This window comes from Diabrotica undecimpunctata, chromosome 5 (assembly GCF_040954645.1).
Source record: "Diabrotica undecimpunctata isolate CICGRU chromosome 5, icDiaUnde3, whole genome shotgun sequence".
NCBI classification, from domain to species: domain Eukaryota; kingdom Metazoa; phylum Arthropoda; class Insecta; order Coleoptera; family Chrysomelidae; genus Diabrotica; species Diabrotica undecimpunctata.
Genome location: NC_092807.1, coordinates 83,375,883 through 83,397,471, shown reverse-complemented (window position 1 = coordinate 83,397,471; position 21,589 = coordinate 83,375,883). Strand labels below are relative to the sequence as shown.

Sequence of the window (21,589 nt, the reverse complement as noted above, 5' to 3'; positions counted from 1 at the left end):
CCGTCTGAACTGCCAATGTGTACTATTATCAGCCTGCGTCCCTTTCCTGATGGTGGGTTTAAACCAGTAGATAAGTTATGTACAAAAGCGTGCCTTTGACTTGTAACAGTTTCATCCTGCCAAAATTTATTTGGTGTATGACCCTCGTTGATCCATGTTTCACAAGATAAAATATTTTTCTTTTTTGGTTTCTCATTTCCTTTATGGTTCTTAGAAAATGTCTTCTCCATATGACAATATCGCTTCTTTCTAATAAAATAGACTTTCTGGGATTCTTTTTCCAGCGGAAGCCTATTTCTTTTAAAAGTTTCCATAACGTACTTCGACTCATTTCTGGGTAATCCTTATCATCTCGAACTGAGACAAGAACTTTATCCAATGTTGGAAATTCTTGTCTAAAGAAGAATTCATGCACTTTCCGTCGAAGTCCTTCTTTAAAATGATATTCTATTTGAAATTTTGGTTTCCCTGGAGCATTACGTGGCATTTGAAAACTACCACATTTCTCTTCTTAAATAACTCTGTAAATCGTAGATTTCCCAACACCAAGTGTACTGCTAACTAACTCAACGGTCTCATCAACACTTTCACATAAACGTTTGTCTGTAAATGATTTAAAACAATTAAATATTAATGTTTTTTCATTAACTGTTAGAGGACCAATTTTTCGGCGTTTACACGGCACTTCCAAATTTTCCATAACACTAGTATACACAATAAACTGCACCTTGCAACTGAAGTACCTACTTTTAGTGAACTGTTAAGAATTTTGAATACGCCACTTGGACCTTCCTACAAAATGGAAAAACCCACTATCACATTTTCTGTGGAATAAGTTTAGAAGGTAATTATCTAGTCAATTACTGTCGTAGATTCCTGGAATTAAGGAATTAAATGTTTGATTGTTGAAACCCTTACTTCGTGGAATGCACTCATTTCAGATAAAATAAAACGTTTTATTTTATCTAAAGAATTAAACTTTATTTTGCAAATAGGTAGGTACTTATTAAACTTTTATTGGTTATATATAACCAATAAAATAAACATCTTACATTTCTTGCAAATTCATTAGTACCTGTTAACCTCCATCACTCCGACACTGGCAACCTTATTTAGGGATTAGTAACCCTTACAACTATTGTATTCTATTCTGCTCCAACCTTTATACCTGGTGGTCATACTCAATTTAAAATTGTTTTCCTATATACTTCTGTAAACTTGTTGACAAATATCTGTTTTTCATTGAGTCACCCGTATCAACAGTTTAGGGATTTGCATACATAATTTATTGTTTTATTACTCTCTCATACATAAAAATACACTATAGTAAACAGATCGATATTAACCCTGAAGAAGATTCCGAGAAATATTTGCCATTTCCTGAGTTGTCTAAAATAAACAATACTTATTCACAACTGTTATTTAAACAATTTATTAAATTACACTATAATTTGATGGTACCTTGTTCAGTGAACAATCCTGATATAGGTATTTAAAAGTGTGTACGCGAGTTTCAGCTGAACGAAGTTGTTGCAACATTATCAAAAATTTAAGTCGACAATGGAGAAATCAGTGATTCGAATACAAAAGACATTAACGAAGTTTACAAAAATCTTAGTTTTCGAAAAATTTTTTGGGGAACATTAAAGGGGAATTCTAGCTTGCCTACTTGTCTCTCAACTTGCAAATTAGATATAAACTTCAATTTTATAATATAATTTAACTAGCCTTAAGCCAACCACAATTGCTGGTTTTTTCAATAACATTAAATGTTATATATAATTATGTACTTTACCCTTATACCTATTTTAATTACATATTTAGTATTGCAGACTTATTTTATTATTAAACAATTTTAATTTAAATATGAATTACGTAACTATACATATACTAGCTATATACACATAATTTAACAAAATTTCAGTTTGTTAAATTTTTCCCTTCAACGAACACCATACCTAGATGGACACCATACCTATGAACAATTAGTTTTCCGTTCAAAGAGACATCACTCTATATATATATATATATATATATATATATATATATATATATATATATATATATATATATATATATATATATTTATATAATAAAGGTAAAAGATATCGGCATAGGTAGCAACAAAGGAAAAAAAAATATAATAAAATATGTGTATAAGATGGAAGGCTACCGTATATACGTATGTCTGACTATTGGTCGTCTTCAGTATGGTGAAGCCAAGTTAGAAAATGAACATATTAACTTGGGAAAGGATCAGTACAGGAGTATTAATGTGATTATTATATATAATTCCAAGTTAATATGTTCCTTTTCTAACTTGGCTGCACCGTACTGAAGACGACCAATAGTCAGAAATACGTATATAGTACGGTTGCCTTCCATCTTATACACATATTTTATTATATTTTTTTTCCTTTGTTGCGAGCTATGCCGATATCTTTTACCTTTATTTTACTATCAACTCGCATTATCCTTTTTCTTATATATATATATATATATATATATATATATATATATATATATATATATATATATATATTTATATATATATACATATATAAGAATAAGAAAAAAGTAGGACTTGTGACTCGTTTGGAAAAAATATATAACTGTTTTGGATGGGTTGGAGTCAATAAAAGGGCTATTGGTTAACTATTTATTATCTCGAGCTTTCAATTGTGTTTACAATTATTATCAAGTCATATTGTCAAAAATAAAAATTTTAAGTTGGCATTTATGACATTGAGGCTTATTTGTAATCGGTTGCTATTCTAACTTATTTATAAATTCAATTGTTTTTGTGTTAAGAAAATGTTTTCAAAATTATACTAAAATTTTCAGAGAAGCACTTATTGGATTAGGACATTTTTATATTAATTATTTTTGAGATGTATTAGCAGCAATTTTTATTTACCAAACTAATTTTATTTGGTGAGCTAACAAAAATTTTTTTCTTTCTAGTTCAACTTTGTAAGATATTTTGTCTTTTTTAGCAGCTCTTGATAATAATAATTGTAAACACAAGCTCGAGATAATAAATAGTTAACCAATAGCCCTTTTATTGACTCCAACCTATCCAAAACAGTTATATATATATATATATATACAGTGAAAAGGAGATAATGCTGGGAGATACCTTTTTATCCCTGAGAAAGCAAAATAAAACTAGGGTGCTTCGTTAGATGTGCTTTTGTCAATGAATATTGACATCATCAGAGTAAACTACAAACAAACAAACAGAACAAACAATGAACAGGTGGAAACTAAGTATAAAAATAATAAAACACTTACCCAAATTATAGCAAAAAACTGTTATCTGTGTATATAGAATGAAAGTTGTTAGAACTGACAGTAATTGGATTTGCATTGATTGGTATCGTAAAAACACTAATTTCGGGAGATTTATTCCATACAATTCCTATCATCCCGAAAAACAGAAAATTTATGTTGTTCTAGCAATAAAAATAGAATTACCATGATTTGCCATCTAAAATTTGTTAATAAAAACATTAAAATTTTATTTGATATATTGTTATCTAACCAATATCCAAAAAAACTGCTTAACAAATTGTTATTCTCGAATCCAATTGTAAACAATGATGCAAATCACAATGTTACTCTATTTGATACTCCTGCGAGATATGGTAAACTACCTTTTATACAAAATCTATCTAGATCACTCATTAGTTTATTTGGTGAGTTTAATATAAAAATATCTACTTATAACCAAAAAACGCTTAACTTGTTTAACCTTACAACGTTCTAACGTAATATATGGCATCCCATGTGAATGTGGCTTAGTTTATATTGGTCAGACTGGCCAAAGCTTAAGCAAAAGATTGGCCCTTCATAAAAGTTATTGCAAACTCAAACCACAATCCACAAGTCTTAGTATTCACGTTAATAGCAAAGACCACAGAGTCCTCTATAATGACACATTCATCTTAAATGCATCTAATAGAGATTTTCAACGAAAAATCCTGGAGACGTGTTACATTTATAGTGCGAAAAATGCCATCAATCACAAGAAGGAAGTGGATAATTTAAGTTCCATCTACACTTTCCTGCTTAAACAAAATATTTCAGGAATTAAAAAATTGTCGCCCAGATATATGAGTGATATAGGTTAGATTTCTTAACTATTTTAATTTACCAATTTTAATTATTTTATTTACTTTTTTTTGTGGCATAGACTTTCGTCATTCAGCCAGTCTCGAAAGGTTATAATATATTCCTTAAGAAAGTATATACACATAAGTACAGATTATATCTCTCAGACAAATGCACAGCGATATCTCTAAAACGAAATAGACGAATAATTAATAGAAGAATACGTCGAAGGAAAATACAAGGACACTCGCTTTTCGTTTAGGGGTCCGTCAAAACATTTATTCTAACAGACAAACACTACTGGACCAGGGATAAGGTATTGTTATATATAGGATAAACAAAGGGTACAAGTCTAACCCTATACACGTTCAAGAAAATTTTCATGAACGAGTACCAGATTTAGAAAGCTATGCATGTGTCTGACAAAAATTCTATAATTAAATTATAATATATTGTTACAGAACCTATGACTAACAAGGACTGTATATTATATGGAGCGTATGTATTGCATTTAGTTAATTTTGTATACAGGGAGTTTGAATGCTTAATAAATTTAGGACATAGGACATTCAAAGAAGATGTGATCGAGGTCATCATCGATGACTTTTATTTGTTGTTTGTAGTTTACTCTGATGATGTTAATAAACATTGACGAAAGCTTAGACTAATAAATAAAAAGCACATCTAACAAAGCACCCGAGTTTTATTTTGCTTCGTCAGGGATAAACGGGTATCTCACAGCATTATCTCCTTTTCACTGAATATTACTAGTACCCGTTATCATCTTTTTGGTTATATATATATATATATATATATATATATATACATATATATATATATATATATATATATATATATATATATATATATATATATATATATATATATATATATTGTTATGATGTATTGTTTGTGAATGATGAGCAATGAGTATTTTTAATAATATAGGGTTTTTATCGCGGTTCTTAAAGAATTAGTTTGTAAGTACTTTTTTAAATTATCTTTATTATAACTATTATGAAACACACATATATATCTAACCTAGCCAATGTAAATTTAAAATAAACTATCTTTAAATTGATATTCTTATAAAACTAATTAAATTCTATAGACAATGTAAAATTTAAACAAACTATCTTCAAAATTGAAATTGTTATGACACTAACAAAATTATATTAACAAAATTTTGTACCTTTCTTTCACTGAATGCCTAAATGAACTGTTTTCCACTATATGGATTCTAATCACCACTCAATGTCTTCTTCGGTTATCCTTGTTTTTGTAAAATTATTTTTTTCCCATTATCAACTTCCCCCAATTTAAAATATTTTTCTTCACCAGCATTTATAAACCACCAAGCAAACCAGCAAACAGCATTTATATTTATTCTTCTTTTCAAGATACTAATATCCAAGCACCATATAATTATTATAAGTTGATTTATACTAATCTCCAATCATAATATAATTTTAATTTCTTCCAATATCCAACCAATATTCTTCTAATATACTTTTTTTTTAATCTTCAATAATTATTTGTGTATAATTATAAATGTGCATAATTTTTAATCTTCATTTAACTCACTATATTAAACAATTGGACTATTTGTAACTGATTGACTGACTCCAACTAACTTTCATATATAATTTTCTGATTGACTATCTTGAAAATTCTGAACAATTGACTTCACTAACTAAATGAGTCTATCTTCTACTAACTTTCATAATAAACTGGCCATCTTGAAACCAAATCACCGGGTATTTATATCTTTTTTCATGTTCTAGAATCATCTGGTAATAAATCATGTTCGATTTGTTCCATCTATATCTAAAGAATTTTCTGGAACAATACGTTTCGCAAACAAAGCCATCTCCGGTGATCTAGAGAATTCCTTACTTATCTATCGAGAATTTTGTTGGCATTTAGGCTTTTCAGATCAGAATATACATTTAAATATGTAACTAAAACTCTAATTTAATAAAATACACATTTTAAACAACATATTATAACCCCACTTTATATTCCCAATTATTACATAAAATGTCACTTGGAGAGTATGTATAGTTGGTTGCCTAGTCACATGGCTCACTTAAATATATCTACAAAATCATAATTACTAAAATACAACTTTTTACAATTATTATATGCTAATTTCTTAAAAATGCCCTCACATAAATAATTTTTATAAAATTCTCTAGTATATAACTTATTAAAATAACCAAATATCTAATATTATCTAATGTGTAATCTATAAATTAATTTCTAATTACTATTTTTCTTTCTCCTATATCATATCAATATATATATATATATATATATATATATATATATATATATATATATATATATATGTTAACTTCTTGATTTATCCGGGTTAATTTAGATATACCGAATGTCAAATGGATAAAACGTGTAAATTTTATTTGCTTTTTTATCTTTATTCACAATCTACTACAGAAATATTGCCCAAGAGATAGATCTAGCATTTAAGTCTTAATATAACTAACAGGGATAAAAATAATATTCCTTTTTATAACAAATTAGAAATGGGTATTAATTTGAACAGGATAATATTATATAATATTAATCGAATAAATTCAGAATGCAATGAAATATTCACTAATATAAAGCTTTATCCACTATGCTTGAATAATTCTAACTTTATCCGCAAATTTTTTGCTCATTACGCCCATTTGTACAACAATAGAAAGTTGTTTTATGTTATATAGGGTATTTACAAAGTTATAAACAATTTTCGATGAAAATCGTAATAAGTTTAACTTCCTTTATAATTAAAAAGAAGCACAATAACAATAATCTATTGCTTCCACAATTTTTATTGATTTTCAAAATATTCAAAAATGATTGATATTGCCAATTTTCCTTATAACGAGTGCAGGGTGAGGCAAAATGCAAGTACATTATTTTCTCAGTAATTTTAAATAAAACTCTCTGCTATTTATGTAACCATTGAAAAGTACCATTACCATGCTTAAATTTTTATTTAATATTCCCTATGTCTAAATTTATTAGTTTTTAAAATATTTTCAATTTACAAAGCAAATTATTAATTACATGTCTAAATTTTTACAAATTTTAAGTAAGCCATGACTGAATTGTCTAAAACTGACAATTCACAATTAGTGATTATTAATCCGGTAATCAATGTAATAATCTAACACATAAAGAAAGAAAAATAATTTATTATTACTAAATTTTACTAAAGAAAAACACAAACACAAAATAAAAAAATAATAAAAAAATTAGAAATTACTTTTTATAAAATATTTTTAATATTTAATTTCATAAGGTATTTAAAATGACCTCCTAAAATATTTATGCACGCTTGAAAACGGTTATTGAATGAGCTACTTACATTACTAAGCATTTGTACACTAACACTTCGAAATACATTTCGTATTCTATCTTTCATCTTATCTCTTGTTGTTGGAGGTATTTTATAAACTTCATTCTTAATGTAATCGAAAAAAAATCCAATCCATCCAAGAGTCCATTTTATTAAATTCTGATCTGAAACTGATCGTCAAGTTCAAGTTGAATGAAATCATTATGGTAAACAGGAGCACCATCATGCAAAAATTACATTTTTTCACGTATACGAGGTGAAACGTCTTCCATTAATATGTTCAATTGATTTACCAACAAAGCTGAATATATCTCTCCATTTAGATTTTCTTCAAGAAAATATGTGTTGTAAATTAGTTGTTAAATATTAATAATAGTGAAAGTTATGCCTATTAACAGAAACGTTTTTATGGAACGTAGCTTCATTTCCAAAGAGATCATTATCGAAGAAATCTCTCTGTTAATTGATTTTATTAAGGCTTATTAACAAAATATGATTTTCCTTTCAAAATCTTCCTAAGTTAATTCTTGGTGCAATGGAATACGGTAAAAGTGCATTTTATTTTTTTTGCAAGAATTCTTTGCAGAAAAGTAGAAGTAGTAAGTTCTTTTTCTTTGGAAATACTCCGTATACTTACGTAAGTATATATGCATTTTTAGTAACTGCTAGCAATACATATATTTTGTTTTCCCCTATTATAGTACTTTTTGTTCGTTCATGTTGTGTATATATAACAGAACAAGTGTGGTTAAACCAATCCTACAATCTTTCAAAGCTTGCTGTTGTAAGTTGTTGCCTCCCAGGAAACTGTTCACGATAAATTCTTCCTGATAATAACGCATTTTTATTGCATTTCCCAATATCCGGATCATATCTACAATTTCATCATCAGTAAAATTCATCTTAACGGTGTAGTAATTTGTATACAAACAATTATGGTGAACTGTCAGTTTTAGACAACTTAGTCATAGCTTACGTAAAATTTGTAAAAATTTAGACACATTATTAATAATTTGCTTTAAAAAAGAAAATATCTGAAAAACTAATGAATTTAGACATAGTTGTAATCAACAAGTGCCTAAGAGACAACAACTCCTGCTTGGTATGATCGGCTACCAAACATTGGCATGATGAGAAAATTAATTAGGAGTAAACGAAACAAAATTCCTGCTACGCGCCAAATCCTAGAGCTCTTGAAGGATTAGTAATTCCCGAGCGCTATTGTCTTACACGATACAGGATAGCGTAGAAGAACATTTTCTATTGGCAGATTATGGAGAAGGATTACACAAGATTTTGAGTTTCGGGAGAAAATAGTGGCTATAACATCTGCAGACCTCAGATGTGTGGTATGCTGACGGTACATTTGCGATAGCACCGTCCTTATTTTCGCAAGTGTACACCATTAGGATCACAAAACAATGTAGTCCATCCAATACTTTACGCCATGCTGTCAAATAAATCAATAGCCACATACACCTGTATGTTTGAACTGATTAAACGAATTGTTTCAAATTTGCAACCCAGAGCAATCCATTGCGATTTCGAACAGGCGGCATTCAAAGTAATGGAAGATTGTTTTTCATCAACGCCATTGTCGCCATCAACGGTTGTTCCTCCCATTTAGCTTAAAATACAAGAAAACAAGTAGCTTCTAAAGGATATATGATAGAATATAATAATGATCCATAATTCGCTTTAAATTGCAGAATGTCATAATATCACGCCTTTGACATTCTAGCGCAAACCCTACCTGCCGAACACCAATCACTTATAAACTGGTTTTAAGATAAATATATCGTCCATAATATGAACAGAAGAGGGAATGCAAGTCGACCAAGTTTATTCCCCTAAAGAATGTGGATCCTATACCCCAGGACTCTGGATCAAGAAGACCGGACAAATAACCACACAGAGTACAGAGGTCCCACATAGAAGACTTAAGATGGAAATGGGGGCAGAACATCCAACCATATGGAAATTTATAGATGGTTTGCATCAGATACAGAAAAGTCGAAACGTATACTTCGAGCAACTTGTGGCAGATGATCCCCATTTCACGGCTTGTTAGAAAATTTCATTTAAACCGAAATATTTTACAATTATTAAGAGGACTGGCACATAATTACAATATGTAAATACTTTATTTTAATTTATATTGTTTGAATAATTTTTGTAGGTTAGATATAAACACGTAATATGTAATAAATGTAATACTGTATTTACAAATAAAATATTTTTTATAGTGGTACTATTTTTGTTTATTCGTTTTCTAAAGTGACCATGGCAACATCAGTTACCTTAAAAACGTAAAGTCTGGAGTCAACTTTTTAATTATTGCACTGGCAGAAGTAACCTGTAACGTCACCAATTAATTCCGACGCCGAAATGGCCGACATCGAAACAGCTGACGTCAACTTGGCTTGACCCCCAAACGGCGACGCTGAAATTGCCCCACCGAAAAAGGTATGAGTAATTTTCCTGTATAAAAAGATTCGCCATCAAGACGGGTCTAGAAGTAAATTTTCAGAACGTTTCAAAACGTTTTAACTCTACAATTTTAGAACACCTATAAATATTCATCAGAAAAAATGAAGACTCTTAATATTAAGGAACAAATGTTATAGACTATCCTGGGATATAACATCTCCAATCGATTATCAACTAAACAAAAGCTAAATGAGACCCTCCATGGGCATAAGGATTCTTTAATATTAAGGAACACATGTTATAGGCTATCCTGGGATATAACATCTCTAATCAATTATCAACTAAACAAAAGCTAAATGAAACCCTCCATAGGCATAAGGATTCTTTAATATTAAAAAACAAATGTTATAGGCTATCCTGGGATATAACATCTCTAATCGATTATCAACTAAACAAAAGCTAAATGAAACCCTCCATGGGCATAAGGATTCTTTAATATTAAGGAACAAATGTTATAGGCTATCCTGGGATATAACATCTCTAATCGATTATCAACTAAACAAAAGCTAATTGAAACCCTCCATGGGCATAAGGATTCTTAAGCTTCATTCGACATCGATGTTAATAGAACCCTAATAAACTACTATAGACAAAACCGCGGATTAAAGACAAAAGACATCTAAAAAGAAATAAACGAAATGCTACAAGAAGATAAACAGCAAAATATCGACAAAATAACTGAAAAAAAGAAGCACCGATAACTTATAAACCAAGCTCCAAGTGTACAGTAGAAAAACAGTAAAAAGAAACAAACTTCTATCGAGACTTTCTTCCGCATTGTGAAAAATATTAATCCAGTGACAATCGACATTTAAGATGCATCAGTACGCAAAAAGCACATTAAACACCAACCAATCCTAAAGACCAACACTAAAACTGCTTCGCAGATGTATCTTAGTAGCAGCCCAATAAGTTTAAATCCAAAACTTGAAAGATAATCCAGGGATCATCCCAGTTAAAGTAGAAGAATGGCACCACTAATCCTTTTAATTTTTAGGTTTCGTCAAGTTACAAAAATGAAACAAGAAAAAGAAAAGCATTGTTAGTAGATTTATCAACCAATTACATATTTGCAATTTACGCAAAAAGTACATACAAAAGAAAAAATATAAAAATCTATAAAAAATCCGGTGATATAGAAAACTACAATAGTTTCTTCTTTATTTTTGTTGTAGTTTTGTTGTCTTCAATTGAGGCCAATTTTTAAAAATCGTAAAACTTCGCTACCCATATCTCGTAATTATTATAAACATTGCTCCAAATTTTCGTGCAGCATATTTTTTTTTAATTAAGATAAAAAAGTTGTTATCTAGCAAAGTAATCTAAAAGTTGTTCCAAAAGTTTATACGTTAAAAATGATTGTAAAAGCCTTTTTCACAAAAAAAATAATTCTTTTTAATACATACATATTGATGGTACAACTGTGGCTCTTTCATATAGTACGCCAAGTATTACAGTATTTTTATTATTTTATGGGTAATAATTGCAAACAAATTCATGAATGAACAAATTAATTCAATTTTAAAATAATCGATGTATCGATCTAATGGGTTTAAGAATCATGACAGGTCCCAAGTTTGGATGCAATGTCAATGGCGTAGATTAATTTTAATAGGCCTACACACAAATAAGGAGTTTGCCTTATTTTACACTTTTTGAAGCAAAAAATTAGTTTTATCTACAACTTTTAGAATTGAAGACAAATTTTGAAAATTCCTGGTAAGTAAAAATTCAGTAATAAGAAAAACCACCTTTGGAGGTCTTTGGAAACATTTATTTTTTTTATAGGTTTAGAATCCCAAAAAAACTGACTTTCCTGGAGTAATCTAAAACAATTAGAAAACATTTTCGGATACATACCTTTGTGATACAAACTTCGGGATTAGATGTAGATTGTTGCGCACAACAATAATGCCGACATATTAGCAATAAGAAAACTAACTGTAAATTAACTAACATATTAATATATATTTAAATATTTTTTATTAAAGCAATGAAGTTTAGATGTTATTATTTCTTTTATAACAAACTGTAGGCACTTCGACAATATATGCCATTGAGATCAAGAATATATTATGAATTTTTCAGTTGTGATACCTGTTGATCTTTAATTTTTAATTTAATGTTATAACAATTGAAATTATTATTATTAACCAAATATACACAAAGCTAAGGACGGAAGTGGAAACTTTAACCACATTTAGTTGGTAAGATTTCTTGCGATTTAAATTTTTGAAAGTAAATATAATCAGACATAATTATATAGGCCAGTAATTTATACATTTATTTATATAATTAAATGATGAACAGTACATTTACCTACGATAGATTGTATACCATCTTATCGAGAACTAAAAACATTAGCTATATGACCAGTTTTAAGTTTAGTAGTTTGAACTCATTATGTATTATCATTGGAACTTAATGGTATGGCTATTATACTAAACTAAAATTGAACTCGTTACTCATTAACAACGTAAGATGGTTCATCAAAAAACTATAAAAATAAATTCAATAAAAGATATGATATGAAATAATATTATTTGTGATGAAGTAAAATGATAACTTATTAAGGCTGTTTATATTTGGTTTCTTCAAAATCATACTTTTCTTCTTATGTTTAAATAACGCTACGTTTAACGTACTATTTATTTTTCAGCATATATATATATATATATATATATATATATATATACATATATATATATATATATATATATATATATATATATATATATATATATATATATATATATATATATATATATACAGGGTGGTCCTTAAGTAATTGTACAAACGAAAACCGTAAATTTTACACTTTAAAATATTACGATTTAAGCCAAATTGCTTTAATAAAATGTTGATATTAAGAAAGATACAGGGTGTTAAAGTGTAAATTTAAAATTCTATTTTTCGCTATAACTTTCATGTTTGTAAAGATTTATCCATAAAAATTTACAACTGGGTATTTTTAAATATGAGAAATTATAATTTGATGCACACTTTGATGTAGCTGATAGGGGGCGCCACATATGCCACATATGTGGCATAAATTTGCACTTAACTTTTTTGCTGTTTGAGTTACCTGTATTTTTGATAAAAAATATTAAAGATACATTATTTTTACAAGGAAAAGGTATACTTCTTAATAACTTCAAAACTTAACAGTTTTCGTGATACTCGCATTTTACAAATCAGCTGTATAATTCTGATTTAAGGCAATTACTCCAGGCAACGAAGGAAAAAATAGACAAAAACATTAATAAATCTAAATTTTGGTATAAAATACCTTTAACTAAAGTTAATAGTTAACGAAAGATTAAATAAAATAAATATATCAGCAGGATAATTAATAATAGGATTTGACAAAAACAGAATAATAGGATTTTACATCAAACATTTTACGTTTTATGTTAAATTAAAGTCATAATCAAAACATTTTGTTTACAAAACCAAATTAAGAAATAGTTAAACTAAATAACATAACTTTTTGTCAAAGTAAGTGTTCGATATGTCCACCATTTTCTTTAATTCATTTGTGAATATATTACATAAAAGATCGTCTCATGTTAAATAGCATCATTGGTTCTAAAGAAACTGCTGCAGTATTTATTTCTTCCCATAGTTGGTTGCGAATGTTTATGGGATTCTTATAGACACGTTGTTTTAATACGCCCCATACACCAAAATCAAGCGGATTAAATTCTGGGATACGTGGTGGCTATAATGTATAATGGATGAATATATTCTTTTGGATACATATCCAAACTATATGTTATATTATGGAACTACATCTTATTTGTGGCAGAGTTTAAATAATGTGTTAAACTGTGATGTATTTGATTCATGGGTTACTTATATAAACACGGAATAACCTATCGATGTCATTACTTATTTATATGATTACGTTACAGCTTACGAGTAACTATAATTACATTTCGAACAAATGGTCTGTTATGATTAACTAACGAACTAATATTATGCTGAACTAAATTACCTGTGTGTTTACTATATTTATAACAATATCGGTTATTAGGCCAACGATGATGTTTTTGTAAAAATGCTGAGTCTTTAAGGTTAGATTGGTAGAAAAAGTATTATGAAACAAGACACATATGTGTTATTCAATATCTGGGCTTTAGTTTCTAATTGTCCTAATAAAAATGGTTAAATAATTTACGTAATGAATGATAAGTGTTCTTTTGGAATTTTTTATAAATTAAATAATTATATCAATATCTTACCACATTGCAAAGGAATATGACTGCCACGATCAATCCAACGTTCAGAACAGTTATATTTAAGTATGTTCTCACTGCCTTCTCTCTAGAATGTGGTGGTCTACCATCTTACATAAACCACATATTTTGGGTTTTCAGCATTTTACAATAGGGAAAAAGTAATACAACTCCAGTAGGTATAGAAACTTAAGAAGCAATAGAAAAGGGAAATTGTAAACATGATGACGGCCAACGTCTGAATACGGACACGGCACCTAAAAAAGAAGATGAAGAATATTTTCTTAAAATAAGACATTTAGCAGCCATAACAAAAATTTTGTAATGTTACATTATCATCTTTGAGTTGTTGTAATAAGAATAAACTGTGAATTATGCTTATCTACAGGTATTCAATGCTTCACCGCACAAATATTACAACTAAGAATTATTATGCAGCTGACTTATAAAATGCGAATATCTCGAAAACGGTTAAATTTTGAGGTTATCAACAAGTATACCTTTTCCTTGTAAAAATAATGTATCTTTAATATTTTTTAACACAAATAGAGCTAACTTTGAGAGCAAAAAAGTTAAGCGCAAATCTATGCTACACATGTGGCATATGTGGCGCCCTCTATCAGTTACATTAAAGTTTGTATAAAATTATAATTTATCCTGCTTTAAAGCATTTAATTATAAATTTTTGTCCAAAAATATTTACAAACGTAAAAGTTATAGCGAAAAATAGAATTTTAAATTTTCATTTTAACACCCTGTATCTTTCTTAATATCAATATTTTATTAAAGCAAGTTGGCTTAAATCGTAATATTTTAAAGTGTAGAATTTACGGTTTTCGTTTGTACAATTACTTAAGGACCACCCTGTATATATATATATATATATATATATATATATATATATATATATATATATATATATATATATATATATATATATATATATATATATATATATATATATATATATATATATTGTTATGATGTTTTTTTTGTGTATAGTTTCATGAGTAGTGAGTGTTTTTAAATAACATATATATAGGGTTTTTATCGCGGTTCTCAAAGAATTAGTTTGTAAGCACTTTTTGAAATTATCTTTATTATAATTATTATGAAACACACATATATATCTAATATAGACAATGTAAATTTACAACAAACTATCTTTCAATTGAAATTCTTAAGACACTAATTAAATTATATTAACAAAATTTGGTACCTTTCTGTCACTGAATGCCTAAATGAAACTGTTTTCCAAAATAAAGATTTTAATCACCACTCAATGTCTTCGTTGTCAGCCTCTGTTATCCTTTTTTTTTTGTGAACTTGCATTGCCAAATACACCACAATGTTTTAATTATCAGCTTCCACCATTTTAAAATATTTTTCTTCTTAATAGCATTTATAAATCGGTAAATATTCTTCCTTTTTATTGCTTTTTTGTTTATTCTTCTTTCTAATAATCTTTTTTTCTCTTCCAATCTCCCATCACCATATACATAATATAATTTTTAATCTCCAATTAATACTTTCCTTATTCTATTTTTTAATCTTCATCTAATATACTTTCCAACTACTGAATTACTGATTACTGACTATCTTGACTACTGCATTAATGACTATTGAATACTGTACTATTACCTTAATACTGACCATACTGACTTACTGACTGACTATTCTGACTGACCTACTGACTGACTGACTATACTAACTGACTGACTGACTGACTGACTATCTTGACTGACTGACTATCTTGACTGACTATCTTAACTGACTGACTGACTCTACTGACTGAACCATTTTGAATCCAAATCACATCGTATTTACATCATTTCAATGTTCACGAATCTTCTTGAAAGAAAATATATTCGAATCCTTCTATTTCATAGACATTACAATATTCGCGAATATTCTACCACAAAAAAAGGTTAAATTCTTTCTATTGACGTCTTATTTTAGAGTTCTACATAATTCTTTACTCTTCTATCGAGAATTTTATAGAAATTTAGGCTTTTCAGATCAGAATGTAAACTTTTATATAAATTAAACATTTTAAATTAATAAATAACACTATTTTAAATCAATTATTTACAAATTATATTATTTACAAAAGTTCCCACAACTAAATTTACTTCAGTGTATATTTGGTTGCCTATAAAGATGGCTTACTCAAATATATTTATAATATCATAATTATGAAAATAACTAAATAGATTGCAAAATACAAAACTTTTTAAACTTATTATTATGCTAATTTGTTACGAATACCCCCATATAAATACTTTTTATAATATTCTCTAGTATATAACTTATAAATTATTTCTCTAATCACTATTTAAGTTCATTCTAGATTACCTTCGTTTCTCCTATATTTAATATTATCTCAATATATACATATATATATATATATATATATATATATATATATATATACATATATATATATATATATATATATATATATATAATATATATATATATATATATATATATATATATATATAATATATATATATAATATATATATATATATATATTTATATATTTATATTTATATATATATTTATATATATATATATATATATATATATATATATATATATATATATATAAATAAATATATAAATATATATACATATATATATATATACATATATATATATATATATATATATATATATATATATATATATATATATATATATATATAACTGGCCTACTCGCTTTTTTATATTTTTTATAGGTAACAAAGTATGTACGTCATATATGTAATGATAATTAATTGTCAAGTGTGATAACAGTATCTTTTTAGTTGTGACTTCCAGGAATTTGCGGGTTGAGTTATTTAAAGGCCATTATCATTTTTAGTTAAATAAGGTATTTAAAATGCAAAATTTAGCAAATTTAATTTGCTTACTTCTTAGGCTTTATAAAAAACATGGATTTACTGGTAAAACCGAACACAGTAAACTCCTGAATAAATTTGTAAAACATATTAATAGACTTTAATTTAAATTGAAAGTATAAATTAAAAAAATCTTTAAGTACACTCAGGTGTATTTAAAACAGCCGTTTTAAAATGTTGTAAGAGATCAAAATGTCAATTTTGGTCCCTCATAACTTTTTTTATTTATGACTTATTTTAAGTATTTTTCTGATAAGTAGAATAATTTATCCCATATTATATTAATTCACATTATTCAGACTTCCAAAAGAGGTCGGGTTTTTACACATTATACGAAAAACAAAATATATATATATATATATATATATATATATATATATATATATTTTTATCATCTAGGTTTACAACACTCTAAGGTGAAATATGTCTTTTTTAGTGGTTACTCAAAACTATCCGGTATGCAAGCTTGGTTCATTTCCCTTACGCTGTTTTCTTTGTGTCTCGATTCATTTCAAAGTTATAAATTATTAAGTAAAGGGTAGCACATTTTCATTTTTTTTATAAGCAACAAATAATATCGCTATAATAAAGATGGCCTCCATTTATTTATTATTTGGCAGTTATTTAATTTTCAGCTCAGTTTAAAAAAGTTTTATTCATTTTGAAATTTTAAACCACGAGACCTGTCTTAGCTTTTTTAAATAGGGATATTACCAAATTATATATATATATATATATATATATATATATATATATACATATATATATATATATATATATATACATATATATATATATATATATATATATATATATATATATATATATATATATATATATATATATATATATATATATATATATATATATATTTCAAAGGTATTCAACTAGTGAATTCAGAGGTTTAATCGACCATTCAGGTTGGCAAATAAAAAAAAAGTCAACTACTTTTTTAGTTTATCGAAGACGTTTGGCTTTATATGTCTAAAGCTTCATCAGTAATCTAAAATACAACAGATGTCATAGAGTTTATAAGAAATACAGGTGTTAGATAGGTACCCTGTTCTGAATGCAACTCCTGCTACATTGGCCAGAACAGTCGGTCACTTCTAGGGCGTATAACTTCACATAAAAGCGATATTAGATTTTCCAAACCCTCTTTTGCCCTTGTACAACACGCCAATTCTACCAAACATCACATTGACTTCACAAATATCAAAATACTGGCGAAACAAAATAACCATCAGAAACGCTTTGTAGCAGTCACAACTGCTAACATATAATTAATTAATATAATTTATTATTGAAATCCTAAAACCCCTCAGAATCCCGTTTATGAAACGTTCATGGGCAATAGACGGTACGATGCGCGAACTACAGGTCAAGAAGAGCTCGCTAAAGTCAGTTTTGGCCAACAGCTCAAGCAGAGAGGTGTATTTCTCCAAGCCTTAACCGGCATTTTTTTGTCTTTAAATCGGGTAGAAAATCTGGGATTGGATTTAATATTTTCCCCGAACATCAAGGGAGAAATTAGAACAGATGATAAAGAATCTTGATTGAAAAACCGACTTCCAAATCTATAGAAATGAATATTTAAGACCCGGCTTCCAAATCTACTGAAATAATTATTTAAAACCCAGGTGAGCAATTAAATCATTTAGTTTTATAGGCCTATCATTTTATTGATATTTTCATTTTTTTTGAAATATTAAAAGTGTAAAATCCGAGTTTTCTCATATGTATCATGTGGCCTTGAGCCTAGATCGTTAATTTATCGGACACCTAATTAGTTTTCTGTTTTTTTGTATACCTACTCGGTATAAAAAGTTTCATGCCTGATTTACTAGATATTCTTTAAATGCGCAGACGCAATAAATAGACAGGATGACAGTCAGCTGATAAAATAAAATGTTTGTTTGTTGTCGTAATTCGATGTAAGAGTATGTGTTGACAGTCATCTTTGGGTGCCTTGATGTTTCTCTAAATGTTATTTTTTGTAGATTTCACCCGATTAGGATAACGTTTAATACTAGAATTAGTTTAACCAAACACCTAATTCAACCCATTGGAAACCAGGAACCGATTGTCTCCAGAACCACAGCGTTCCTCTTCATTCGTTTTTTTTTCGGAGCCTCAAGGATCGTCAGAGTCTTAAGGGGACTTATCCAGGACCGCTGTAGTGTTGTGACAGACAGTAACAACTAGTTTCTCAGGGTTAAGGTTTTTCTTGTAATTTACAACTTTGTATATGCATATACCAAGGTTAGTACTTATTACAGTTTTTGTAACATCTATAAAAAGTTAGGTAAATAGTTATTAATTAATTAAATTAGATTCATTGTTAGGGAAGGGGTTCATGATTTTTGTATAGCGGTTTTTAAAAGGGAAGGGAAGAAATTTATGTATCAGGGTTTTTAAAAATTATATATATATCTTTCCGAGTCTGTTGGCCATACTCATCACACTTGATCACTTTAGATATCTCCCAGCATCTGTGTGTAAGCATAACACTTACACATAGATCTGGTGTTTAGCTGCTTCGACACATATTAGTCGTATATTTGTTAGGTAAGGTAGTTTCTTTTGTATAACCGTCACGGTTTTTTTTTAGTATTTATATTCCCTACCTTACCTATCTAGGATTTAACTTTCGTAACTAACCTTAGTGTTAAGATCTCGCTTCTCCCATGGACTTAGATTATAGATTTACTAATGCACCCTTCGTTTGGCCCAGTAGTGGGGATATCTAATTTTGTCGTGGCCTTTTGGTCCTCGCATACCGTAGCCCCACTACTGTAATTATATTTTCTATATATATATATATATATATATATATATATATATATATATATATATATATATATATATATATTTATATATATATATATATATATATATATATATATATATATATATATATAGGTGAGTTTTGTTAGTTGTTAATATTATAAATATATTTGTTACAAATAGTTTTGCTTTTATTTCAGTTCCTGCTTACAGTTATAATATAGCAGAACAAGGTCAATAGTGTCTTTTCGGTTTTTAAACATTATTACAGGGTATTAAATCAATAGTACTTTATTCCTTGTTGTTCATAACTTCATTTATTTTTTTGTTAATTTCCTTCAGAAATTAGCTGGCGCCCATTTTAGTATTTTCCTAGGCATCTCCGTATATTCTCTTATCTTACCCCTTTTATAGTTCCAGATTTTCCGGTGCATTATTATATTGTATTCTTTTGGTTAAAAGATCTCTTTTCCCCTTATCTCAAAGCCAAATTCTAGTGTAGTGAGGCTAGCCCGAATTCGTGCTTGAGGTTTTGTGTCTCTGTGTTCTTTTGAGCTAAGCCATTCTTTTTATTATAACTTCTTTGCTAGTTCTTCTCTAATTGATCATCTCCTTCTCCATATACCACCCCTAAATTTTATTTAGGTTTCAATTGGCGCTTTTGCGTTTGCAATTTGGTTAGGTTTCAATTGGTGCTTTTTCTTTTGCAACTTGAGTTGTTTCAATTGGCGCCCAACGTGGGGCCTCTTTTTTTTGCACGTACTTTTGGCTTTATATCTTTGGTTTTTTTTTTCTCCCACTTTAATTTCTGGTTGTGTACCTTTGGTGTTGTATTTTAATTTTCAGCTGTTTTCTTTAACTCGTGGTTTCTTAACTGCAACATTGGTTTTGTATTTCAATATTTAGTTTATCTACATTATCTATTAAATATACCCGTAGTACCCTTGTTTTTGCTATATTGTGGGTAGACTGAATAAATTGCTTTTTTTGATTAACTAAATATCCATATTGGATTAATAATAAATAACATAAGTATATATTAAAAAGGAAAATTATTTAAATATTTTAAATTTAACTATCTTAACACTATAAAAGTCCGGAGTAGCACCAAAGTAATTCACCACTGTCTGGAAGTAACATTTTTTTGAAATTTCTAGGTTTCTCAGGGATTGTAGCCGTACCTTGCATCTGAGTTCACGACTGGATAAACAAGCAAACATTACTGGTAAAATAATTCAATTATAATAATAACCTGGAAACATAGAGTAAGTTAGACTTTACCTATTTTATCATAGTTTTCCTCATATATTTTCTGGTATATTTCCAAGTTGTATAAAATGTCTGCTTTCAAGGTAGAGCATCTGTTAGGTCCAGAATTAGAGTACGAGTTGAGAGTCCGGCACTTAAACGATCCATCTTTGACAACAGTGGAAAGAAAAAGGGTAGTGTTGCGTGGTGCATTAAAGCAAGCTGCAGCAAATCGGAGTTATGCTGTTCTGTCTGCTTCCCATCTTAATTTTAAGGACGAGATTGCGGAAATAGAGGTTACTCTTGCAGATCTGGTGGTCAAAATTGGTTCTTTTGTGGGTTCTCCTAGTGATACTGCCTATGCTCGCTATACTTCTCGCTTAGGTCATGTTGCAGCTAGAGTCCATCTGTTAGAAGCTACAACAGAGGAAGAGGAGGAAG

The 21,589-nt window shown here is 28.3% G+C and overlaps 1 protein-coding gene across 2 annotated transcripts in view; it reads right to left on the bottom strand.

Annotated features, from left to right (window-relative positions):
- Positions 1-21,589, bottom strand: part of LOC140441423 (uncharacterized) — a 214,886-nt gene that overhangs the window by 150,068 nt on the left and 43,229 nt on the right. Inside the window, exon 1 of one of the 2 annotated variants that reach the window (XM_072532145.1) lies at positions 11,831-12,151. The exons of the other annotated variant lie outside the window; for it this stretch is intronic. Within the exon in view, the coding sequence (XP_072388246.1) occupies positions 11,831-11,929 (99 nt within the window). The 5' untranslated portion in view covers positions 11,930-12,151. Of the gene's footprint in view, positions 1-11,830; positions 12,152-21,589 lie in introns of those variants that run through there. 2 annotated transcript variants of the gene reach the window in all.